This window comes from Nelusetta ayraudi, unplaced genomic scaffold (genome assembly GCF_046127955.1).
Source record: "Nelusetta ayraudi isolate G7.1 ecotype Tasmania unplaced genomic scaffold, CSIRO-AGI_Nayr_v1 ptg000065l, whole genome shotgun sequence".
In the NCBI taxonomy this organism is placed as follows: Eukaryota; Metazoa; Chordata; class Actinopteri; order Tetraodontiformes; family Monacanthidae; genus Nelusetta; species Nelusetta ayraudi.
The window spans coordinates 63,067-87,500 of record NW_027466115.1 but is presented as its reverse complement, the minus strand read 5'-3'; the positions used below and the strand labels follow the sequence as shown (position 1 = coordinate 87,500).

Sequence of the window (24,434 nt, the reverse complement as noted above, 5' to 3'; positions counted from 1 at the left end):
CTATGCTTTCAGGACACATTCCTGGAAGTCAGCTTTCTGTGATGTCACAAAGGGCATCCAAACCGCTATGCCGCCGGGTCCCTCTAACCCTTCTATACACGCAGAAGGTCCATTAAAAAAAAAAAGCCTCCGTTTGAGCAGGAGGCTGTAAACAGCGGGCTAAATATGATGCTTTCCAGACTTGTGCGGGGTTTTTTTGTTTGTTTGTTGCAAAGTTGTTGGGCCCCCCCCCCACATCTCCCCAGTGTGCTACTCACCAGGCGTGCGTGCGGGCTGCGGTGGTAGTAGATCTCCTTGTAGTCGTCCATCCAGACCTCGGCCGCTCGCACGCTGTTGGCCAGCGCTTTGCTCCGCGAGTACGGCGCCTTCTTGGGGAAGATGTGGCCCACGTGGGAGCAGGGGTGGATCTCCAGGCTGCCGCCGCACTGCCAGATCTGAGACACGGACACACAGCAGCCAGCACGAGGACGTGCTTAGGCTCCACTGATTCAATTTCTTATTGGACGCAATCAAAAGCAGCCTTGTTGTCGGAGTGGCAGACTGAGAGGCCGTCTTGTTCTTTTTTTTTTCTTTTTTTTCTTGTTTTTAGCTTCCTTCCCTCGAGGCTAGCGGCTAAGAAATTGCATGCAATTTCAAATAAAACGCCGGAGGTTTTTTTGGTTTTTTTGTTTTTTTTCCAATGGTTCTGCAGCTTCTGAAGCTTTCCACATGATGCAATTTGGAGGCGAGCAGCGGTTCCTCACCCTGAAGGAGAACTCCAGGTTCTCTCCTCCCCACACCTCCATCCCCGTGTCGTACGTCCCCAGGTAGTGGAAGTACTTCTTGCTCACGGCAAACAGGCCGCCCGCCATCGTCGGGGACCTGGGACGGGATTGGGTTTCCGGGTCAGAGGAGGCCATGAGACGTGCACAGGATGGCCATCTACCCAAAACCCGGTGTTCCGTGACGCCTGTTCTTTTTTTTTCCCCCAGACACACCTGATGACATCGGTGGGCGAGCGGCGCCGTTTCTGCTCGGCCGGCGGGACGGAGTGCCAGGTGAACACCAGGCGCCAGTCGAAGCCTCCAATCTGAGGCTCGGCGGGGTTCCCCAGGTACTGGAAGGTGTTCCAGTCGATCACGTCGATGACGGGGCACACCACGGCCGAGGGCGCCTCTTTGATTCTGCGGCGGGGACAACATTTTGTCACGCATTGCCCAAAAACGACGCCAAAGTTTTCTGCAAAATCAAAGGTTGCATCCATCCACACATTTTCCATCGCCGCTTCTTCCCGTGAAGGTCGCAAATTTGGAAAAACAGATAAATCACCAAACCATTGTTTTTAAAAATAATGATAATAATAATAATAATAAAAAATAATAACAACAATAATAGTAATACCTAGAAATGACAGCACAAAGTGCACTTTTTAGATCATTTGCTATGCAAAAATGTCCAACTGGAGTCACAGGTGAAGTACAAAGATTTAAAAAATGTAAATAGTGTGAAAACCTTGAACGAGAGGAAGAAGAAGAAGAAGAAGAAGAAGAAGAAGAAGAAGAAGAAGAAGAAGAAGAAGAAGACTTTGTTGCAGCAACAGGAATTAAGGACAAACACAGAGAGAATAAATAGGAGAGTTAAAAATCAAATATAAAAAAAACAATACAAACAATTTATGTACACAAGCTGTGTACTTTCATTTTTCCAGGTCTGCTCACCTGTTGAGCAGAGGCTCCAACCAGCCCACGTGACACTCGCAGTGGCAGTCCAGGAAGGTCAGCACCTCCCCCGTGGTCACCGAGGCTCCCAGCAGCCGGGCCCGGACCAGCCCCTCCCTCTTGGTGGCCCGGATCAGCCGCACCTTCCTCAGGGCGGAGACGTACCTCTCCAGCGGCTCCTTCAGGTGCTCTGAGGAGACCAAAGTTCACACAGGTCACGTGTCACTTTACAAAGTACTGTTTTATGTCTTTCACGCAGTCTGGCCACCAGGTGATAAAACAGGGAGCGAGTTATTCACTCCTCTGCTGAGGGAGGAGCTCAGAGGAAGCACCAGGTGTTGCTCCATACCCATGGCATGGCAACTTTTGAGGACACACCTTTAATCTCTTAATGTGACTCGGCTTACTGGGCAAAAGTAAGAATTAGACTCTCAACGCAGAGTCTTTTTAATCCACCGGGGAACAGAACAGATCCCAGCCAAGCGGCCACGGCTTCATTTGATCTGATTGGCCGTTGCAAAAGGCCCGCTGGGCCACTTGAGGGATTAATAAGCCGAGGGGGTTTTAGGCGGAGCCACCTCTGTCGCTGTAGTCGTCCACCAGCACCACCTCCTTCAGCAGGACGTCCGGCGACGTCTCCAGCACGCTGTGCACCGTCCTCAGCAGCGTGGACCAGGCCTCGTTGTAGAAGGCGATGACCACCGAGGTGGTGGGCAGGGAGCGATAGTCGTACTTCAGCTCTCTGCAGCTGCACGAGGGCAAGAGGGAGGGGAGCGCACGTGTCAGATCAGCACGAGGGGTGCACCATAAAAAAAAAAAAAAAAACTTGAGATATGGCAGGCAAAGAAGTCAGTAACGCAAACAAGAGCGGGAATTTGTCAGGAACAAACGACAGGGGGGGGGAGAAAAAACTACCTAGACGTCAAATCCACTGGGGAGGAGTGAAGTGACTGAACTCACAGTGGGTTCCACCTCTCGGGCAGCCTGCGGTGCAGGGACAGCTGGTCGCTGACGTAGATGTTGATCTGGTGCTTCTTGATGCTCTCCTCCTCCTGGAGCTTCTCGTCGCCCTGCAGGTTGAGCCGCACCGCCCTGCCCAGCTCACCCAGGGCGTTCGCGTCCAGCGGCGGCTTCTCGTACACGGGCCTGCCGAGCTGCTCGCTGTCGGCCGGCAGGAGTTGCTGCTGTTGCTGCTGCTCCCGGGGGGCCTCGCGGAGACCCGCGCCGCTCGCGCGCCCCGGCTCGTGCCTGAAGAAGAGCAGGTACGCCGCCAGAGTGACGCCAAAGACGCCCAGGAGCAACTTGGGTCGGTTCCTGCGGCCGCACCGCACCATGGTGTCGCTTCCCTACAGGGGGCCCGGCCGAAGTGTCCTCATGCCCCGTGGGAGCCGCGCGCTGCCCGCCGGTGGGCGGGTTCCTATCAAGTACAGCTGCTGCCGCTGCTGTTGCTGCTGCTGCTGCTGCTGTTGCCGCTGCCGCTGCTGCTGTGAAAGTGACTCTCGAACTTTAAGTTTCCGGTTGACATCCGCACAACTTCCTGGCAAAAGTCGGTGTCGATGAAAAAAAAATATATATATAAAAAAAAACAAGAATCTGTTCGAAGAATTGTGAGTGGGAAAGCAGTGAAGAGTTGGTTCAGGTTGAGGCTAACTTGTTGAACGGAAACTGGATCTTTTTATGACCAAGGGCGGACGTTGGAACAGGAACCTCCTCCCCTCTCCTCCCCCTCCTCCCCCCAGTTCGAGAGAAAAGCGATCGAGCCAGCAGACTCGCCAGCAGACTCGCTTTTTTTTTTACTGGCCCCGTGTACACCAGGTATTACGGCAATCACTTAACACAATAGGGAAACTACATGGACTCGCTTTTCTCTGCACTTGGTTTCAGATTAATATTTTTGGAAAATTCTTTGTTGTCAATTCATTCTTCCAGTACGGCACCCCAGGATGCTCCAAACCCAATTCAGAAAATTCTGATGTAGCATTTCAAAATAAAGTTCATCCACAAATTGACTCTCCGTGGTTGCACTGTACTGGAATTCAGATTAATATTTCTGAGAAATTCATCACAGTCACTCCTTGATTCCACTGCAGGCTGCTACACCACCCCAAGATGCTGCTGCACAATAATTTAAAAATAAAAAATAAAAAATTCTGATGTAGCATTTCAAAATAAAGCTATTAAATGCTTGAAGTATGCAGATACTTTTTAAATGAACAGCAAATAATAAACAACGTAAATAATGAACAAAAAATAAGTTATTCTAGACACACTGTTTATGAATATAATGTGTACAATATACAATTTAGAGACAGAGGCATTTCTGGGATTTTTTTTGTTTGTTTCTTTTATTTAGTTCTTAAAAGTTTGATTTGAGGGGGCAGGCCATTTATTTGAGAGCCGAAGCAGTTACCGTAATACCCAGTGTACACATAGCAAGCAGAAATCGAGTGTGTGAGGACTCGACAGCTTTTGTCGATTTTGTTAATTGGCTTGACCGCAGTCCTCCTCCTCCGCTCGTCTCCAAGGTGTCCCGGAGATAGTGACAAGTGTGAAAGAGAATCGCCCAACCCGGATTAACTCTCTCTATCGCTCTCCCCCCGGATTAGCTAGCTAACGCGACCCAATCTGACCGAGGGCTCTCATCATAAAGCGAGACAAATCTAGGTCAATTTTAAATAAAGCGCCGTTGCGGGTCGTTCTGTTTTCTTTCAGACGTTTTTAAGAGTTCCGAGAGAGGAAAGTGCGTTCAAAGTGTTGACAAGCGATTTGTCAAGGTAGCGTCGGTTTTAAACATAGCGTCATCACAAGTGAAGTACAACTCCCCACAACTACTGGAGAAGGAGACTAACGCTAATCGTCATCTTTTATTTTGAAAGCAAAGTTAGTCACCGGAAGTTTGTGGTATTAGTACCGGTGGCGTGACGAAATAGAAGTTCAGTCACTAAATAAAATTCATATATGAATATTTCAAGTTTTGCAAACGTGACCTGCCACGTTAAATATAATTCGATTCATTTGAATGGTTTGAATGATGCGTTTGATTCATAATATGAGGAAAATGTTTTTCCTCTCTCTCTCTCTCTCTCTCTCTCTCTCTCTCTATATATATATATATATATATATATATATATATATATATATATATAATGCACACACACAGAACACGCACACATTTCTTAACACTAAAGGTGAAATCTGACACAAAATCATTGTGCAAATTAAAATGACGCTAAATAATTAACTCGGGCATTCAGGCTGAGAGGGTAATTTGAGTGGCAGAGGTTTTGATGGAACTACAGCCATAATTGTGTCAAGTACACAGAGAGCCAGTCGGGCGCTGAGCCAGCCGGAGTGTTGTAATGTGCCACGGTAGAGTGGACCCATCGGGTCTGTCACTGAGAAGATATTAATTGTAATGCATGAAGGCGTTCTCACTGAAGGCCCCGTGATGGATCACATTTTCCATGGCACCAAAAGATATTTGGTGGAGACGTGTCAGTAGGTAACATCAAACAAAAAGCCAGCGGTAAGCGTATTTTATGACTGGTTGCCTTTTCACTAGCTTTGTTCATCCAATACACTAAAGATATCGCCACAACTTTACTTAAAATATTTCTTTTCCGGTTTTTCTTTGATTTGGGGAGTTCCCTGTTGTCCACTTTAGTCTTTTATTTTGGTAGTGTTCTGCTGCCCACCTTTGTCACAGAATTTTCCTCAGGCTTTACAAAGACTCAAACACTTCTTCTCTTTGTCAGCGCGGTCTTCTCTTTGTTGACCGCACAACAGATGAACCAATGTGCACGGATAGTTGCACAACTGCACCAGCAGCAATAGTCACTTACAACAGGCAGCTGTTGTGGCTTCATTTGCACATAAGTATATTTATGGTAAGAGCATTTATCCACTTGTCAGGAAGTGGCCATAATCACAATGCCAAGTTTCCAGAAGCTTAGGACGTCGGTCTGCTCCGGCTGTGTGATGACTTCATCCATGACATCATCATCATCATGAGAGAACAGTGACTAACTGTTTTCAATGCGTTCTTAAGATTTTTTTTTTTTTTTTTTTTTAAACTGGACAATTTAAAAGGCAACGGAGCCGCCAACTAATAAATGTTTGTATGTTTATTAAAGCTTTGCTGTTTATTTGTATTTCACCGAACTTATTAGCAAGGTCTCAATGGGCCTGGAGGTGTTGTTGACTCTGCCACCAGCAGAGGGCGTTCTGTAACAGCGAATATTGAAATCCTGGCCTGTCACTATTCTGTGTGGAATCGAAACTTTGTCCAAAATGCTCCAGTGTCCAGTGCCAAATCTAGTTTTGGTTATTTTGTATTGAATAAGTCTGCAGTTTCTGATTCTTGAACGTCATCGCGGTTTTTAAGAACACAGCCGTCGGCAACAGGACAGAAAAACAAACTTTGTGAACCAACGCCAGCCAACCTGCTTTTATTTTTTCAAGAAGGTGAGATTAAATTAAGATTACACAGTAGAAACAATAAGAATCATTTCTAGCTAAATCAGTAACAGAATGTAGAGGGCACATTTTGTCTGAATTCTTTTATTTAATCCAACTACATTATTTATGGGTTGGGTTTTTGTTTTTTACAAACTTTGAAACATCCCTTTTTTTTATCATTAACCCTGTCCTTCATAACAAGTAATTATCAGCATCTTTGTCATCATCAAAAAAATCACAATCATCCCTTTTGCATGGTCAGTAGTTTTAGGTGCCTTACATTTCCCACTGTCCCTCTCTCTCACACACAGTCTCTCTCTCTCTCTCTCTCTAACACACACACACACACACACTCACAGCGAAATATTTACAAAAAAAAGCAACAGGAAACCAGGAGCTCTCTCATGTGTACGCCTGTGCTTGCGCAAAGATCCTCAAAGAGTCGGAGGAGCACCGGCACCAACCAGCAAATACAGCTGCTGCAGCTGCAGCTGCTCAGCCAACATTCGCATCGGCAGGTGAGGCTTTCGAGTCCTTCGTCCTCCACACATCAGAAACTCAGAAACAGGAACTGTTGTGTTTTTTTCGAAAGATGCTGTTTCAAGTAGAGTTTCAGAGCAGACGGTCACAGCCAAATGGTAACAAATTAAACAGGTGCTGCCTTCAAGGCTTCCTTTTCCCCCCCATTTCTTGCTCAAATAAGCTCGCGTGCATCGGCCTGAGTTTCTTCTTTTTAAGCATTTCTCTGGAATGTTTTTCTGCTGAATGCCTATCGACATCCACTGGCACTTTCCATCTCAGCGCTAACGAGGCTGGGCAGCTAGCAAAGCTTCCTCGCAGGCACAGTAGTGAGTACAAAAACAAAAAAAAAAAAATGTAGAAAATTTTTTCTTTTCATGTCTTCAACAAGAGGGCGAAACAAACAGACCAGCACTCTGGCCCGCTTCCCTCCAGCCCCGTCAGGCAAATTGCACTTAGTATACACACTTACACACACACACACACAAACAGATAGAAAACCGTTTAAATGCTTCAAGTTTCATTAGGGGGAGGCGTGGTGGGGAGGCTGGGGTGGAGGGGGCAGCGGTCCGGGGTGCTGGAGGCACTTGGCGACCCACTTCCTCTCTCACATGATGAAGCACATCAGGAAGTAAATAGTTTTGGGGGCGAGAGAGGAAAAAGAAAAAAAAAAAAGATGCCGAGCGAAAAACCGGGAGCGGCTCATCTTCAAGTCTACAGCATCGACACACACACACACACACACACACACACACACACACACACACACACACACACACACACACACACACACACACACACACACACACACACACACACACACACACACACACACACACACACACACACACACGCGCAAAGTGCACGTCAAAGGAGAGTTCTGGAGCGTCGTGTGTGTTTTCCGATCTCCCGTCGTTGCTGAAGGCACCTGGTGCTGGTCCAAACCTTCGAGGTGGTGCAGCGTTACATGAAGGAATGCAGGAGCATAAAGACACTTGTGTGCTGAAGGCACTCGGACTCCAAGTGAGAGGACAAGAAGGAGCTCAGCCGGTTTCATATGCCACAAAAATCCAAAGCGAGTCCAAGGCTGAGTCACTGAGCTTTGAGCGATTTCATCAGCCTGTGGTGGCCTCTGCACGCACGCACGCACAGAGAAAAGGTTTGAGAAATAAACGCGAGCCGATGGATCGGACAGAGGGAGGTTGTGACTGACTGCAGAGTGACGACACGATGTGGAGCAAAAGAAAAGAAATAGAAGACAAGAACAGCAGGGCGGCTGCGACGTGGAACCTGGGAGTGTCAATGAATCAACAGTTGGAGCAGGAAGTTCAGTCTGCTGATGGCAACCAGTCTCTGTTCTGCTGGATTCCAGTCGCATGAAACAAAAACCCCGGTGTCGCCTGCCGTGTGTCCTGCGACGGATGGAGCTCCCTCGGCAACGCGTTGTGATTGGACAGGGGCCTTTGAAAAAAAATAGAAAAAGTCTCTCTGGTGGAAAAAGGGGGGAAACTGTTCTCTCTCTCCTCCTGCAGCGTCAGAGCAAAAGCACCAAAGGTCACTTGAGGTCACTCGCCTGCTACATGGCTGCTGCTGCTGCTCCTCCCCTTTCTCCTCCTCCACCTCCAGATCCTCCTCCTCCTCCCTCTTCTCCTCCTCCCTCTTCACCTCCTCCACCTCCTCCTCCTAATCTAGAACTCAAACTTCCACTGCTGGTTCTTGTCTCCTGGGGTGCAGCGCTTCATCTGCGTGTCGGCGCGGCCCTCCGCCGTGCGGTAGGCCGTGATGCAGGTGTCTGACTGAGGGTGGTAGATGGTCTCATCCTGGGGGCAAATTAATTAGGAGGTTCAGACGACATAGATTAGAAGGTAGGGGTGTGTGTGTGTGTGTGTGTGTGTGTGAGTGGCTGTGTCTCAATTCAGGGTCTGCATCCTTCAAAGGAAGCGTCCTCCGTCGGAAGGATGCGTCCTTCCAAGGACCTGGCCGAGAAGGACGAACCAAACCCCGCCTCCCCGGTAACCACACGGGACGGTCTAGCCTTCGGCGTATTTCCTGGCTGCATCACCACTGCTGGCCAACCCCGGAAGTGACGTTTTTATAGCATCAAGCTAACCATTGGTTCGCCATCCAACGATGGCGTTGGATGTTCAAATAAGTAAAAGCCCTGCGTTAAAAACTGAATGTTTGATGTGAAATTTGAATAATTAAATTTAGACGTTGTGTCTTTGCCAGTAGATGGCGCTACTTTCAGCTGACTTCCCAGGATGCCAGGATGCTTCGCAGCAGTACGCAAAGCATCATGGGACACAGAAGTACGTGAAGGATAGTAGCGGTGTAGCCTTGGAATCGGCTAAAAGTAGGGCGCATTCCGAGGGTGCATTTGGAGCGTCCTTCGGACTTTTGGGAATTGGGCCAAGCCTTCGCGCAGTGCTATGACGCAACTTCCTTTCAAATGCAGCCTTCGGAGGATGCAGAGCCTGAATTGAGACACAGCCTGTGTGTGTTGCCCTAGTACCTGTCTGAACTCCCAGATGGTGCTGGGGGGCGGGGCCTCCTTCTCACTGGGGCAGTTCCTCATGCTGATGGACGTCTGTCCGTGCACGACCTCGGCGCAGAGCTCCGTCACCGAGTTGAAGCGGATCTCCTTCTGGGACGTGTGCTCAAAGTACTGGGAGAAGAAAGGAGGGAAAGGAGGAGGAGGAGAAGGAGGCAAGAGGAAGAGGACATTTTATTGATAAAGGAAATGGAAAATTACGCCCCTACCTTCCCCCCCCACCCCCCCAAAAAAAAAAAGAAAAATCACTGCCTCACTGCTCCTCTTCCAGTTGTTCCAATGCCGACTTAATCCTTTCAACACTTTATTTTTATTTATTTATCTTTTTCTCTTTTTTTAAGGGACAAAGCCTTTAACACCAGCTCAACAGTCCAGCTTGGCATCGACCCTCTGCTCGGATTAGAGGCCGTCTGACCCGCCACGCGGCTGTGGCTAAGCTAGCGTCGCGTGTCGAGGGATCTCGTCAGCGACCACTTTGGCTCTCTGAATCAATCTGACGGAAAAACAAACAAACAAACAACAACAAACAAACCCCCCCCCTCAACACCCCCATTTTAACTTCCTGACCAGTGGGGGGCAGTATTTAGACGTCAATCAACTTGCTTTTTATTTTCCATCCTGTCTCAATGTATCTTTCAGGTGCATGAGGGCCAGCAATTGCGGCTGCCGATGACAGAGCCAGTCGGCGGCCCCTGTGTGTGTGTGTGTGTGTGTGTGTGTGTGTGTTGAGACGTATTTACCAAGCCGCTGCCATCCAGCCGGCCCACCGAGCTCATGTGTCAGGCGGGAGATTCACAGAATGGATGGCAGCCTAGCGTTTCACCGCAGCATTAAATATACATCGTCACACACACACACTCACTCTCTCTCTCTCTCTCTCTCTCTCTCTCTCACACACACACACACACACACACACACACACACACACACACACACACACACACACACACACACACACACACACACACACACACACACACACACACACACACACACACACACACACACACACACACACAATTAAACACTTCACCATCCATCACTGCAGTTGGCAGACTTCCCCCTCTGAAAGCCTCGCTGATACAACTGGCACAGGCCTTTCAACACTGTCGCGTGATTAAATTCAGTCCTCCAGTTTTTAAGAAGTGACCAACACCTCTTATATTGCACAAACCTCCCAGTTTGGTCGCAGTTTGGTTGAACCTCACACATCAGCGTCGCACAACAATCATCATCCGTCTCCATCCTGTCAGTGAACCCGAGTCCATCGATTCAATCCGGTTGCTCGCCACGCTTGACTCCCTTTTGTGATGTCACAAAGGGTATTGCAACCTGCTCCTGCAAGACTAGTGGGCACAAGCACCCCAACCAGGTTTTTGCTCCGCCCTCTCTGAGGACAACTTGTTTTTTTGGTGTGGAAGGTCAACAAAACCAAGCCTCGGTTTTAGCAGGAGGCCATAAACAGAGGGCTAAACACGCTGTTTTCTGGACATCTGGAGAGTTTGTTTTCTTCAGAATAAATAAACTACGGCTGTTCTGCTCCGAGATGGATGAAAAATAAAGATCTGAAGCTGCACCGTTTTCCAGACATGCTCAAGATTTTTCACCTCCGTCAGACGATCAAGAATTAAAAAAAAATTCAATTCCACTGCTCTCTCCCAGGAGAGGAGGTGCGAGAGATGGTCGACCCACCTGGTTGCCCCCCTGGCCGTGGCAGCCAAACAGCGAGAGGTGGTCGCCGGTGGGGTTTCGGTCCGGGGCGTTGTAATCCAGACACTCGGAGTGAATCCCGGCGCTCCGCACCTGCAGGAAGGGAAGCAAAGAACCGGAAACACTGAAGTGGAAACAAAAAATTTTTTTTTTTTAAATTGTGGACACTAGGTGGCAGACACTCACAGCTCCGTGCCAGCCCGGCCGGTCCTCGGGGACGTGCAGGTCGGGGTAAATGTTCTTCAGGTACCAGTCGAAGCTCTTGCACTTCAGCCTCTGCCTCAGCAGGAGGCGCTCTGTGATGTCCCCGTAATTCTCCTGCACAAAGACAATGAGGAATGAGGGATTAGGCACCGGAACTGTCAAGCATGGCAGGGTTTGTCTGCTTTGTTTGTTTTTTTTCCTTCACAGAGCCTCAACCAGTAAAGCAAACTGTGAGTATTGACATCCTGGATGTTGAAGAGGACAAAAGGCCGAAAAAGGTCCTGAAACTGAGCAGGAAGCAACGTCTCGGGTGCGGCCGCAAGTCCGGCACAGCCGTTTGCTCAGGTGATAAGATGTTTAATTTACAACATTCCACTTCCTGGATGGGCGGAGCTCAGCCATAAACTGGAAGCCGTTGAGGGTGAGCGGGAGCGTTTCTCAATAGATGAACCATTAAAAAGATTAAAAGAAAAACGTCAACAGCTTAATGCCAACGCTTGTTGTGAAAGAGAAGATGCGACGCAGGAATGCGAGACGATGCCCAGAGCTGCAGGAACCTGCAGAGCAGGCGGGACGCGTTGAACCTGCGAGGCAGCACGGCTCAACTACCGCTGCAAAAACAGCCCAGGACGCCTACTCGTATTTCCTGTTTTAATTAAAAGGTTTAAGCAGAGCTGTGTTTTCTCATGAAAAAAAATGAACCAAAAGGCACTTGAGGTTTTTTTTTTCTCTGCTGCTCTGAACACAGTGAAGTACACAGTGGCTCTTTTATTTATTTGGTTTTGTCTATTTATGGATTTTTCTATACGATGAGGACTCATTAGTGGGTGATGTTGCCAGATGATGACAGACTGCTCAGTGGTTTCACTTCACTGTTAAACTGAAGCAAGAACGGCATGCAACGTACTTAATATAATTACTATAATTACAATTAAGACTCAATGTCTGTGGTGGGAAATCAGATCAACATTAGCTTTTTGTTTCTTGTCACCGCTGCCACCAACAGGCAGCCTCATGCCATTACCAAATGGCTACACTGGCAGACAGGCTCGACTGCTCACGTTTTTTATACCATCTTTAAAAAAAATATATATATATATATATATATATTTTTTTTTTTAATTTTGATTCTTAAGTTTGATTTTTGAATTGTCTGCTGCCGACTCACCGGCCAGATGTCGTGACGTCACCTGTTGTGACAGGTGAGCCTGACTGTGTGACAAACAAGCTGCAGGCAGCCACAACATTTCATCACAGCCGGCCGGCGGTGAGAAGACTTTGCAGTTGTGTAACCGGCGGCTCCAAACATTCCTCACCACAGCACCCACCCACACAACCACACAATCACAAAACCACGCCACCGGGTGGCGCCCTACCTTCCTGGCCGGCGGGTTGCGGTTGTAGAAGAGCTCCTTGTAGCCGTCCATCCACACCTCGGCGGCTCGCACCGTGTTCTGCAGGAAGTTGGGCCGAGCGTACGGCGCCTTCTTGGGGAAGACGTGGCCCACGTGGGAGCAGGGGTGAATCTCCAGGGAGCCTCCACACTGCCACACCTGGCGGGGTTGGGAACAGGCCGTACTCACTCAACATACTCAGGATTTTGCTTCTCCTTTGAACCAACACCCCCCCCCCCCAACTCCCTCTCAGGAATTCTTTTCACGCAATGCAAATGGCAATATTGGTATGACGGGCTGAGCGAGTTTCTCCAACATCTGTGAAGAATGCCGACTTTTAACTGACGACCTCTGACCTTTCCTTCCCCGGCGCAGCGCTGGAAGGCGTGACGGAGATGAGTGACTGGGTTTAACTGCGCCTGTCGCTCGCCGTACCTGCCAATTGTGCGGCCGGTGACGGTCCAGCGGTGAACGTCAAACGCTTCTCAGCGGCTCTTTTCAAGCTCAAATCGTGATTTTTAAAAAGGTCCGCTGTGTCGTATTTGGCTCGATTTAGCTGCCATCTTGCGCCACCAGATTTCTAAGGAAGCCTGGTGTGGACAATCCGGCTGCCTGGCAGCGTGCTTTGTAATTAGGGTGTCCTCAAATGAACCAACGAAGAAGAAGGTGGATGAGATATCCAGGTTTGGGTTCGCAGGCCACCGTAGCTCACTGGCAAGCTCGGCAGAGGGAGGGTAAGTGAAAGAGCGCTGCAATGTAAAATGTAACAATGTTTCTTCTTCAAAAGCTCCAAATATTACACACTGAACCCTAAAGAGCACGAAGCAGCAGCCGCCTGTGCAGCCAATGCTGATCCCTTCCATCTCCATGCGCAGCGTGTCACGCCTGGTCTTTCCACCCATCGCGTGAACATTAATCATGACAAAGTGAAAGGCTCTTTTTTTAAGCACCAGAGCTCTTTGGAGGAAAGAGCCGCCGACCCTCTGCAGCGCTGAGCTCGCCGTCGCCTTAAATCTGTGCCAGCGAGGCCTGAAGGAGGCCGCTGAAAAGAGACACCGGCGTCACAACAAGGGCTCGTATCAGGCTGCCGACACTGAAGCCGGATGAGATCCGACACCGGCGCCGCCGGCCCGTCAGCCAGCCGACCGGTACCGACCAACAGCGGCTCGGCCCACGATTAAAGTTTAAGGTTTTTTTTCCCCCTCCGGTGACAGTGAAACTCCGGTGGAGGTCACAAGGGAAGAGACGAGAGGGATCTGTCGCCTGTGTGTGTGTGTTTGTGTGTGTGTGTGTGTGTGTACCCTGAAGGAGAGCTCCAGGTTCTCTCCGCCCCACACCTCCATGCCCATGTCGTACGTGCCCAGGTGCTCAAAGTAGTTCTTGCTCACGGCAAACAAGCCGCCAGCCATGGTGGGAGACCTGCAAGACACAGGCAGGAGCAAAAGTCAGGACGTTGTTTCCACAAAAGCAGAAAGAAAAAATACATTCATTTATTGTTGATTTTCAGGATTAAAAAGTGACTGTCTTGCAAAAAAAAGACCCATGGAAAACACCGGTCCGCATGTCCCCAAAACAAGAGACATCACAGTTGGACTGTTTACTGCTGTATTAGTGGTGATGACCTCAGTGTTATTGGGGCGTGTCAACAGGATCACAGGGTTCCTGAGCCTCGACGTCGAGACTCGAGACAGAACAAGTAGAAGACAAGCTGTGTGTGTGTGTGTGTGTGTGTGTGTGTGTGTGTGTGTGTGTGTTCCCACATCCCTCAGTGGCAGACTGTCAATGAGCGAGACACACTAGTTGCACATCAGTGGATTAAAATGAATTATTATCATCATTACTGAGTTGGATGCAGACATACTGCCCAAGGAGGAGGATGATGATGAAGATGAGGGTGATGATGAAGATGAGGGTGATGAAGATGATGGCTAACTAGCTAACTGCTGTCAGTGGGGTCGGTTCCGATTGTCTTTAGGCTCTGCAGAGATCAGATGGATTCCCGAGGGAGGGGCGACGGTCGGAGGAGGCAGAGCTGCTAAAATTAGGCGAGGGAGTCGTTTTACACGCGGCTGGCGGTTCGATAGCGGCGACGCCGACGCCACCCGGGCCGCACTCCCTTCCTCCCTCACCTGATGGGGTCGATGCGGGAGGCGCGGCGCTTGCGCTCGGCCTCGGGGACGCCGTGCCACTGGAAGGTGAGTCTCCAATCGAAGCCGCCGATCATGGGCTCGTCCGACTGCATGTAGAACTCAAAGGTGTTCCAGTCGATGGTGTTGATGACGGGGCACACGATGGTGCTGGTGTTCTGGCTGATCCTGAGGGTGGGCGGAGCAAAGGGGAGAGGGGTGGGGTTAGAAAGTGAGAAGGAGAAGAATAGAATAGATGTACTTTATTGATTCCAAACTGGGGAAACTACACAAGATGAAGAAGAAGAAGACGACGAGAGCAGACGCACCTCTCCAGTAGAGGCTCGATCCAGCCAGGGACGCACTCGCAGTGGCAGTCCAGGAAGGTCAGCACGTCGCCGGTGGCAAAGGTGGCGCCGATGAGCCGCGCTCGCACCAGGCCCTCCCGCTTGTTGGTGCGGATGAGTCGCACGCGGTCCAGGCCGCTGACGTAGTCGGCCAGCTGCTCCTTCAGGTAGGCTGAGGGTCACAAGCAGGGCACAAGAACCTGTTGGCTGGTTTCCTTTTAATTGGTTTTACAAGCAGGCAAACCAGAGGTGGTTCAATGGGTTAAAAAGCTAAACGGGCCACAATTTAAAAGCAGGGGGGGTCTCACCTCTGTCGCTTTCATCGTCGATGAGGATGATCTCCTTCAGCAGCACGGCGGGCGTGGTCTCCAGCACGCTGTGGATGGTCCTCAGCAGGGTGGACCAGGCCTCGTTGTAGAAGGCGATGATGACGGACGTGGTGGGCAGAGCACGGTAGTTGTACTTCTTGCTGCGGCACCTGAGGGGGTCGGAGCGTGGGAGGAGAGAGAAAGAAGATGAAAGAGGGGAAAAAAAAACATGACACCGCAGCAAATTGCGACAAAGAAATTGAGTTGGTGACGGAGCGGAGAGGGCAGAAAAACCACAACACAACACAACTTCCAGGGAGGAGCGTCGCAGTCTTGCAGGCAAAATCCTCTTCAACCACAAAGCCGGGCGGAACCAGAAACGTATTTATCTTGCCGTATGTATGAAGCATGTTGCAAGAAGTGCAACACTGAAAAGGCCACAGCAGGCCCCGATTTGGAAAAGAAACAAAACCATCAACTTGATGCAACATGTGGAGCAAATTTTGTGAAAGTTCAACTGAAAACAGACGTGTGAATGGAGTCTGCGGGGGAGAGGGGGTAGGGGGGGGTGCTGTTTACGAAAGCGCAGAGGAAGCAAGTACACAGCTGCACCAGTACTGACAACTTGTTCAGATGATATCGGCGTCGTTCTTCGTGACTTTTCTTCTTCTTAGGAACTGGGAAGATCAATACCGGCGACGTCACACCTTACTCGGCCAACATGTTTGTTTGTACTGGCACAAAAGTCAAAAGCCAACCTCAACCTTTTTCCTGAGCTAGACACCCCCCCCCCCCCACGCCCCCCCACTGGCAAAGCCATGGAGTTGCAGACGGTGAGTCAAAGTGGCTGCCTCAGCGTCACCGACCGAGCTGCAATAAAAATGCAACAGAGCACCGTGGTGGGAGCGGTTATCCCTGTATTAAACCGTCAGCGGGGGGAAAAAAAAACAAAAAGTGGTTCAACTCAAGCGTTTCCACTTAATCTCCCAGAGTCTTTTAGTTGCTGCCGGCGCCTGACTACCCTCCGCCACCTCCCTCCTCTCCCCCTGTCAGCGTCACTGCATCCCAAAGGTCAACAAAACACGTTTCTGATATTAAAAACAGAGATTTCTTTTTTTTTTTTTTTTTGAAAGAAAATGGATGTGACTCAGACACGGTGGCCCAGTGGTTAGCACTGCCATCTCTCAGCAAGAAGGCCACGGGTTCGATTTCCGGCCCGGAAAAACCATGTGTACGGTGAACAGGAAACTCTTATGGGTCGTTTACACAAATACAGATTTTTTTGAAACGCACACACCAAGCTGTATTCAAATAAAATTCCCGGTTACACAAATACCCTTGGGAACGACTGAAATTGATGTAGCACCCATGTCCGGCCTGGTGTGGCGCTACAAGTTTACTCCCTGAAGGCAGAAGAAGAAGAACACCTGAAGCACGCCGTGTTTAAAGAAGCAGCAGCTCGCTAACAACATTAGCACATTAGCAACTTCAGCCTCGAGTTACTTCAGAACACAAAACCTTAAAAGCTCCACGACTACAGGATAGTAAAAGGTCGCTAAAGTTTTAGTCACTTTGGTTTCCTGCCTCAGTATCCCGGTCCACCGAGCCAAAAGAAAACCAATAAAAAGTAAAACAAGAGCTTTGCAAATCGCTTTGTGTACACAATCCACGATGGACCCACAATCCCGGTGTTTTATTGTACACTATACTTTGTGGTTTGTAGCAGAGGTAAATGGGAAGACTGCAGGCTGGTCATTAGTAACAGCAACAAGTCCGTTGCCCGACGCGGTTGTTGTTGTTATTAGTGGTCGTCTGCACCTCACGGCCGCTCATGTTGCAGGGTTCACAGCTGTGACATCAGCGCTTTCCAAAAATGATCGGTTTCAGCGTTTACACAAAGCCGGGGCAAGGCAGCGTTCTCAAAAAAATGTCACCCTGCCTTTGCCTTATGAAAGCTGACTCCAGCAGACCCCCGCAACTCTGAGTGTAGGATGGAGTGGGCATTGAAAATGGATGGATGGATGGACGGACGGACGGACGGACGGACGGACGGGACTCACTCGCTCATGCGGTTGTCCTGGATGTGGCGGTGCAGCGAGATCTTGTCGCTGACGAAGATGTTGATGGCGTAGCGCTCCACGCTCTCCTGCTCCTGCTTCTTCTCCTCGGGGCTGAGCGTCAGGTGGGCGCCCCGCCCCCACTCGCCAGGCGCGCTCGCGTCCGCCGCCGGCTTGACGTAGAGCGGCCGGGCCAGCTGGCCGGTGGCGAGTTCCTCCTGGGCCTGGTTGCGGGCCTTGAGGCTGTGCCCCTCCCCCTCCTCGTCCTGGGTGGAGGCGGCGGGGACGCTGGCGTGCTCCAGCAGGAGGTAGGCCAGCCACAGGAGCCAGAAGAGGCAGCCGGCCTTGGCCAGCACGGCCAGCTTACGGGAGAAACGCCCCCTCATGGCGGGAAGGAATCCAGGGGAGGGAAGGAGGCTGTGACGCTGCTGGCTGGGAGGAGGCTGACGGGACGCGAGGCTGCGTGGAGCAGGAAGACAGAGGCGTTCAGCACGGGGGAACATGTATTGAAACAAACATAATCAGGAAATTTGTGTTTGCTTGATTATTTCTTTGTTGCAATAATTCTTCATGGAAATAAATCTAAAGCTGGTTGGAAAGCCTGTGTATTCCCCTTTTAAATGTTGCCACACATGCATTTGTGGGCTGAGCGGCAGAGCTACTGTAAGTGTCTGGCTTGTTGCGCTGTTGCCATTGACTCTTTTCTTTGAGCTTCTGGTTCCCTCAGGTGCTGTCAACAAGGTGCCTGAACAAGTGGAGGAACGTTGTTCAGTGATGAATCCAGAAAGATAAGACTTATTTGTAAGAAGCATTATTAGAACAAACAAACAAATAATCTACCAAACACAAATTTCCTGACTTTTTGTTATGCACACACACACACACACACACACTTTTGTAAAGTTGAAACACACAAAAAAAAATCATAGAATAGATATATTAAATTAATTATAAAGTTTCTACATGCAAAAAAAAAAGGCAGTAAGTGATTATTTTACTCAAAACCCAAGAAATAAACTTTTTCAACATTTAAGATTCCACACAGCAGCAGGTACACAGTGTGAAATTATGTTTTTTGTTTAAATTATCAGTGCTAAGAATGAGCGTAATAAGACTGTTTGGTTTCACACCATTTCACAAGCTATATCTAAAAAATCTCTCTCTCTCATATATATATATTTATATATATATACCTCTATGTATCTATTTAAAAATCCAGCCTAGAGAACCCTGCAACGCTCAAGTCAGAGCTTGGCCTTTTGTTTACACAGAGCGAAGCCTTTTGTGAAGGCGCGATACCTGTTGCAGTTCACTGGAGGGGAGGGGAGGGGTGAAGGAGAGGAGATAACCGCCCCTCAAAAAGAGAAAAAAAAAATTGGCTTTGGAGATGAAATAGTTTTTTGTTTGCAGTCAAATCTGCGTGCCAGGAAGCGAAGGAGCCCCGCAGCCCTTCAGAGATGTTGACTCTGAGGCCGCACTGTAATTATAGAATTGCGTTGCATTAATATTTGGACGATCCGACGTTTTTCTACACAGCAGAGAGGCGAATACAATGGCAACAAACTACTTGTTGCACCAAACCGGGGGAAGGATTTGACTGAAAGTGTGCAAGGTTTAAATGGCAGAAGGGGAGACAGAACAGGGACTGCCGTGTATTTTCCTAGTCGGACAAAGTCGGGGGAAAAAAAAAATATTTACACGGTCGGCTCAGGCTTTGGAGATTTCGCCCCAATGTTGCCGAGTCATGTGACACATTGGAAAGCCATCATCAATCCGCTTCCTCAATGAGATAAAAGAAAGGAGAATTCCGCCACAACCGGTCCTTACAGTTTATCAGAGTGTCACTGCGATTTTGTGTTCCAATATTCTCCCTGGCGCAAACCCGACCCAGGAAGCCGGTACTTTGGGGATGACACTTGAGCAGCGACAATATGGCCGAAAGGCTGGATGCACAATATTTCACATTTATTAGCATGGATGAGATAGAACATTGTATTTTAGCCTGAAAACAAAAATAAAGATGGGTTTTCAGCAGCAGCAGCAGCAGCAGCAGCAGCCCTTTCACTGGCAGCGTGGAGCCGGGCCAGAGGGTGGCTGTTCAGCACAAAACCCCCTTTTTATTTATCAGCCGTCCATCACAACCTGCTCTGAATGTGAATCCGACAGCCTCGCCCTGGAGCCGTTTGGTGTTTGGTGTCGCAGAGAGCGGCAGCACAAGACAGCCGCTTTAATCCTGCCCCACTTTTGGGTTTACGACGGGGGAATTAAACAGGGTTGGGAGGGTGGGGGGGCAAATCCGGGGAGGGGATGAGCGAAGTTTTACCTGAGTGGCTGCCGTTTCCATCCCATCATTTGATGGATGGGGGACATTAAAAAAAAAAAAAAAGAAAGAAAGAAAGAAAGAAAACACGACCAAGATGAAATGACGGCTATCAATACCGAGTGTTCCACCCACACACACACACACACACACACACACACACACACACACACACACACACACACACACACACACACACACACACACCAGGGAGGGATAAAAAGAAAGACAAAAGAAGGCACTCAGTGTTTCTCCCCATGGTCACTGGAGCTGACTGGAAATCAGCTGATGTTTGGAGATCATCAGCTGTTTTAGGCCACACGGAAGAAAGGGGGGGGTGGGGGGGGGCGCGGGCGAGTCCCCCCCCACCGGGACAAAACACTGTGTCTGCTTAGCTCGAAGTGCGGCGCTGTCCCAGGCTTTTAAAAAGACACACTCATTTCCACCGTCAACGTCGAGGGACGAGATAAACACCGTGGGCGCGCGAGGCAGTGACCCAGAAACCCTCACTCCTTCCAGCCGCGCTTGCGACTAAAATGCGACTTTAAAACCTTAAATACAGGGGGAAAAAAAAAAAAGTAAGTTGTTAAATGGTTGGTGGAGGGTCGGTCCTGTGAAAGACACACACACACACACACACACACACACACACACACACACACACACACACACACACACACACACACACAACTTAAGAAGGAAGTGAGGAGAAGGACATCAGGTTTCCGTCACGCTAGAAGGAGCAAAGTGCACTTCACTTCACTTCACTTCACTTCAGCGGCGGAGTTTTAAAACCGACGTTTCTCTACAAAAAACGGAAGAAAGAGCCAAGCGCACGTACACCACGGAGATTTGCTCGAGTAAAAAGTCCGCGTTACCTTGATGACAAGTTACATGTCCCAGAGCAGCTTCCAGGTCAGAGCCGAGTCGAGCCGTGCCGACTGCCGAGCCGTGTCGCTCTCACGCCGACACTTTTTTTGTGTGTGTCTTTACACGATGAACCGCTGGCGTGCAGATGTCAGCAGACACCACATCCTCTCCTCCACGCTGGGCTTCTGGCCCGAGCGTCAAGCGGACGTACGGGATCCCCACTACTTCCGGTAGGGTCCTCCGCAATAAGTGCACCAACCCACGCGTCCCATCCCCTCCCTGCCAGCGGAACGCCGCTTGATTGCGACGGTTTCCACTTCCCCTCAAGCAGAAAGAGCACGAAGCCGCCTGTTTCACTGTGGAAAGTCCAGGAAAGATCCCAAGAATATGGATGATAAGCTGACAGGGAAAATGCCGGGAGGGCGGGGAAATGGGGGTGGGTCTCTTGTTTACTTTCGTTTTTTTGTTTTTTGTTTATGTGCACTCGATCCTCATATCTTAGGCTCTGTCACAGAACTGGGCAATAAATAATAACTGATGTTTTGAAAAAAAATGACGGTGAAGTTTGCGTTGGCGACAGGCGTTACTTCCGGTGTTTTCGGAGTCGCCTCCCGCTAGCTTGATAAGCCGCCCCCGTGCTGCCTGCCTGCTGCTAACCCCGTTAGCTGTCATTCGTTTCAGCTGCGAGTTACCTCAAGCTGCAATCCATTTGCGTCAATGAGTGTTGTAGAACCTTTTCTCTCTTTTATGGCGGTCCGCCAAACGAGTGTGGCCTAGAAACATGAACGTTTCAGAAGTAACCAATAACAATAACAACGGCGTGTTGTGATTGAAAAAGAGTGAGACTCGTCTTAAAGTGGCCCTTGGAGCATTTTCTTCCTGGTGAAATCGCAATAGATACGCAGCATGTGTCAGATGATGTCAAAATAAGTTACTTAAACATGTGAAATGCACTATTTCTGCTTCCCATGGAAGCCACAAGTTGTTTTGTGGATTTGTGACGAAACCATAAGCTTCAAATTCAGAAAAAGCAGACAAGTCATGTCTTTCATCAGTTTGCAGTGGAATATCCCCCCCCCCCCCCCCCCCCCACACACACACAAACCATGTTTCAGGATGAGGTATTGCTGAATTTCAAGCTTTTTCAGCTTTTTAAAAATAATTTGAACAATGAGTGCGTTAGCAAGGTGCGGGAGGCGTTTGGCAACCTTTCACTTCCACTGAGTGAGACGTCTCCTTTATGGTTCCCCGATGGCTGAAAGGGTCTGTTTGTCTTACCCATGAATCGACAGTCCCCTACACACACACACATACACACGCGCGCACACACACACACACAGCTCTGTGTGTTTGCCATTATAGGCTGGGTTTGTTTTCCTATCGGCTCCAGGTCCTGCTCAGGCCGGACCACACTTGCACAGAGCGTGCGGTGCTGCACCGCTGCAGCCTGTTGTCATGCAGACACCTGCACTGTTTGGTATTTTGCCAGGCTCTTTTATTCCCCAGCACTCCCACCTCCCGTCTTCTCCCCGGTCCAAACCAATTGACACCATTTTCTTCCCACATTCAGGATTAAAAGGGAAGGAGGTGGGGATCTGGAGCTTTTTCCAGCTACAAAGAAGGACCCTTGTCGAGGCTTTGTGGGGTTTATTTTCCGGTTCTTCTTCCTGTTTGTGCACTGCAACTTATTTTTTTTAATTTTTTTTTCTCAAAGCACAACTCTGAGACAAGAAAGCCTTGAAGTCAGTTTCGAGCCAAGTCATCTCCTATTCGTTGAGGCGGCATCTAATGTCCCTTGCCCTCAGAGTGAAGGCTGCAAATTTTCTTCAAAGACACAATAAACGAGGATTATGGTTGAGGTCAAAGTCCCTTGGTGCCTTTCCAAGTTGCTGCAGATTTTTCTCTGTAGAGGCTCTTGGTTCTTGGTCCGCCGCCCACTCGGCCTGCCTGCCTGCCTGCCTTAACGTGCATCCACCATAATCTGCCTTTGGACTCAGATCAGCGGCTGCCGAGCTGATGAAAGAGACCGCCAACTCTCATTTGACGCATTCAAAGCCCATAAATAAAGCTGGATTTGTGCAACAGTCAATGCATGAGCTTCTGCAGTGGTGTGAGCAAGAGCGGATAAACCCAAGCTGAGAGCGCCATCTAGTGATGTGCCGGAATCTTACCTGTCGGATGTAGTGTTCACTAATAGAGCTCACAACGTGACAACTTGAGCATCTTGCAGCTGCCCTCTGGTGCATTCTGCGTCGATTCCCACTCGTGTCGAGCGACTTGGGTTACTTTAATTTCCCATGGATGTTCCGCAGATCCCATGAATGAAGGCAGCGTGGCGAGAACATAGATTTTGGCGAACAATGGAGTGCAAGGAATCTGCAGAAGCATGGATGCGTTGAGTGTGTGTGTGTGTGTGCGTGTGTGCGTCCGTGTGTGTGTGTGTTTAGCTCCCCAGTTAGAGCTCTGTACGCTTGTGCGCTGACTCAAGCGTCGAGGTAATGATTTTATTTGGTGTCCTTTTGCGCCCGATGTTCATTCGCTTCCCCCGGTGCCATAAATCACAGCGACTGGAGGTCACGTTGCGGGACCAGAAGCACTTTAATCTAATGGAGATGGATTCTTTGCCGCAGCTCCACTCCACTTTATTATCCCCCCCCACCACCACCCCGACACCCCTCACACAGACACACTCAAACATACACAGCGGGAGACATGCTGACCTTCAGCCAGAGATAGCTTAATGTAGTTATCAATTAGCGTATTCGATAAGGAAGGTTAAGGCCTCATTTATGGCCACACTGACTCGCTGGAGCGTGATCATGTTCAACGCTCCGGCTCATCTTTCACAATTCATGACTGTGGGAGACATTTCGGAGTGGTGCAGCGTGTTCAGAGGTGCATATTAAAAGAGCGCATGAGGTTTAACCTCAGACTAATTGAGATGCTGCGTGTCTCTTGGCCGGGCTTGGGTGTTTTTTTTTTTTTAAATTTGCAGAATTTGGACGGGAGATTTTCTCATTCAACGTGGCCCGACCCGAGAGCGCGTGATGGCTCCGCCCCCCTCCAACCGCAACCACGCGCCCAGGAAGCGCTTAATAGCCGGAGATTGGGCCTCTAAGACTGTGTCACGCGGCAGAGAAACAGGCCAAGAGCTCTCATTTTGTGCCCCGCTGAAAGGAAAAACACCTGCTGGGACATGCACGCGCGCACACACGCACACACACACACACACACACACACACACACACACACACACCTGCCTCCATGCTTGTTTCCTCTCATCCTGCCAGGAAATCATCACATCCAGTCCAATGAGTGTCTCACCTTGTTGACTCATAATTGGACGGATGGAGGTTGCAGTGGAAAAGGTGTTTGGCTGGGGAAGGAATGCTGAGGAAGAGGAGGGGAGGAGGAGGAGGAGGAGGAGGAGGGTGGTGAGCGCTGGCACCCGGAGAGCGGCCTCTCAGCGGCAGGATCTCTTCACAAACCAGCACAACTGTCGAGTTTTCAAGAATTTCCTCCTCTTTCAACGAGCAAGGCAGCTGCTGCCATTGTTTCCCTCCAAGATGGGAAGGCAAGATTCCCGCCTTCTCTCTCACGGGACTTTTGGTCTAAGTGGAAAACAAGCCTGAGGTTTGTTTGTTTGTTTTTTTGGAGGGGGGCGGAGGCTGGTTGGGGAGGGGGGGGGGGGGTATTCTGCCAATGCGGCGTTGTGCGCTTTTAATTAGAAAGTCAGATGGGAATTATCTGGGTACGAGGAACAGCTGAGCGTCTAGACTCCAGTGATGATATGAGGGGGTGGGGGGGGCTGGGGTGTGATAGAGTTTGCTCATCACTAGCACACCGCCAGGGAGGCTGAGCTGTGATAGCTGG

General features: G+C 49.5%; 2 protein-coding genes and 1 long non-coding RNA gene across 8 annotated transcripts in view; 1 reads left to right on the top strand and 2 right to left on the bottom strand.

Annotated features, from left to right (window-relative positions):
• The window catches only part of galnt12 (UDP-N-acetyl-alpha-D-galactosamine:polypeptide N-acetylgalactosaminyltransferase 12), a 10,796-nt gene extending 7,358 nt beyond the window's left edge, over window positions 1-3,438 (bottom strand). The window contains exons 1-6 of the mRNA XM_076041369.1: window positions 2,658-3,438; window positions 2,276-2,445; window positions 1,698-1,887; window positions 978-1,163; window positions 744-861; window positions 258-434 (exon numbers count right to left, since the gene is read on the bottom strand). Of these exons, the coding sequence (XP_075897484.1) occupies window positions 258-434; window positions 744-861; window positions 978-1,163; window positions 1,698-1,887; window positions 2,276-2,445; window positions 2,658-3,031 (1,215 nt within the window). The 5' untranslated portion in view covers window positions 3,032-3,438. The remainder of the gene's footprint in view (window positions 1-257; window positions 435-743; window positions 862-977; window positions 1,164-1,697; window positions 1,888-2,275; window positions 2,446-2,657) is intronic.
• A 4,364-nt stretch (window positions 3,439-7,802) lies between these two features.
• On the bottom strand, window positions 7,803-20,805 carry poc1bl (POC1 centriolar protein homolog B (Chlamydomonas), like). Of its 5 annotated transcripts, none has more exons than XR_012928590.1 (12): window positions 20,570-20,805; window positions 17,375-17,830; window positions 15,315-15,484; window positions 14,989-15,178; window positions 14,663-14,848; window positions 13,835-13,952; window positions 12,516-12,692; window positions 11,122-11,253; window positions 10,918-11,028; window positions 9,187-9,339; window positions 8,295-8,494; window positions 7,803-8,261 (listed from the first exon to the last, which is right to left on the bottom strand). XR_012928590.1 is itself a non-coding variant. In XM_076041364.1 (12 exons), exons 2-11 carry the CDS (start codon window positions 17,755-17,757, stop codon window positions 8,363-8,365), a joined length of 1,752 nt encoding a protein of 583 aa, XP_075897479.1. In that variant the 5' UTR covers window positions 17,758-17,830; window positions 20,570-20,805; the 3' UTR covers window positions 7,804-8,294; window positions 8,340-8,362. The 5 variants fall into 5 exon arrangements, 3 of the variants coding, with proteins under 3 accessions (XP_075897478.1, XP_075897479.1, XP_075897481.1); XR_012928591.1 differs by having other exon boundaries at window positions 7,803-8,258; XM_076041364.1 differs by having other exon boundaries at window positions 7,804-8,294; window positions 8,340-8,494.
• Window positions 20,465-24,434, top strand: part of LOC142898435 (uncharacterized) — a 16,251-nt gene continuing 12,281 nt past the window's right edge. For both annotated transcript variants that reach the window (XR_012928592.1, XR_012928593.1), the window contains exons 1-2: window positions 20,465-20,606; window positions 20,707-20,791. This is a non-coding gene — a long non-coding RNA (uncharacterized LOC142898435). The remainder of the gene's footprint in view (window positions 20,607-20,706; window positions 20,792-24,434) is intronic.

What these genes read in the sequence shown, in the direction of transcription:
- poc1bl (XM_076041363.1), bottom strand. Translation starts at nt 17,757, where the DNA reads ATGAGGGGGCGTTTCTCCCGTAAGCTGGCCGTGCTGGCCAAGGCCGGC. An exon ending in CAGGACAACCGCATGAGCGA is followed by an intron (nt 15,485 to 17,374) that starts GTGAGTCCCGTC and finishes CGACCCCCTCAG; the next exon opens with GTGCCGCAGCAAGAAGTACA. An exon ending in CGACGATGAAAGCGACAGAG is followed by an intron (nt 15,179 to 15,314) that starts GTGAGACCCCCC and finishes TGTGACCCTCAG; the next exon opens with CCTACCTGAAGGAGCAGCTG.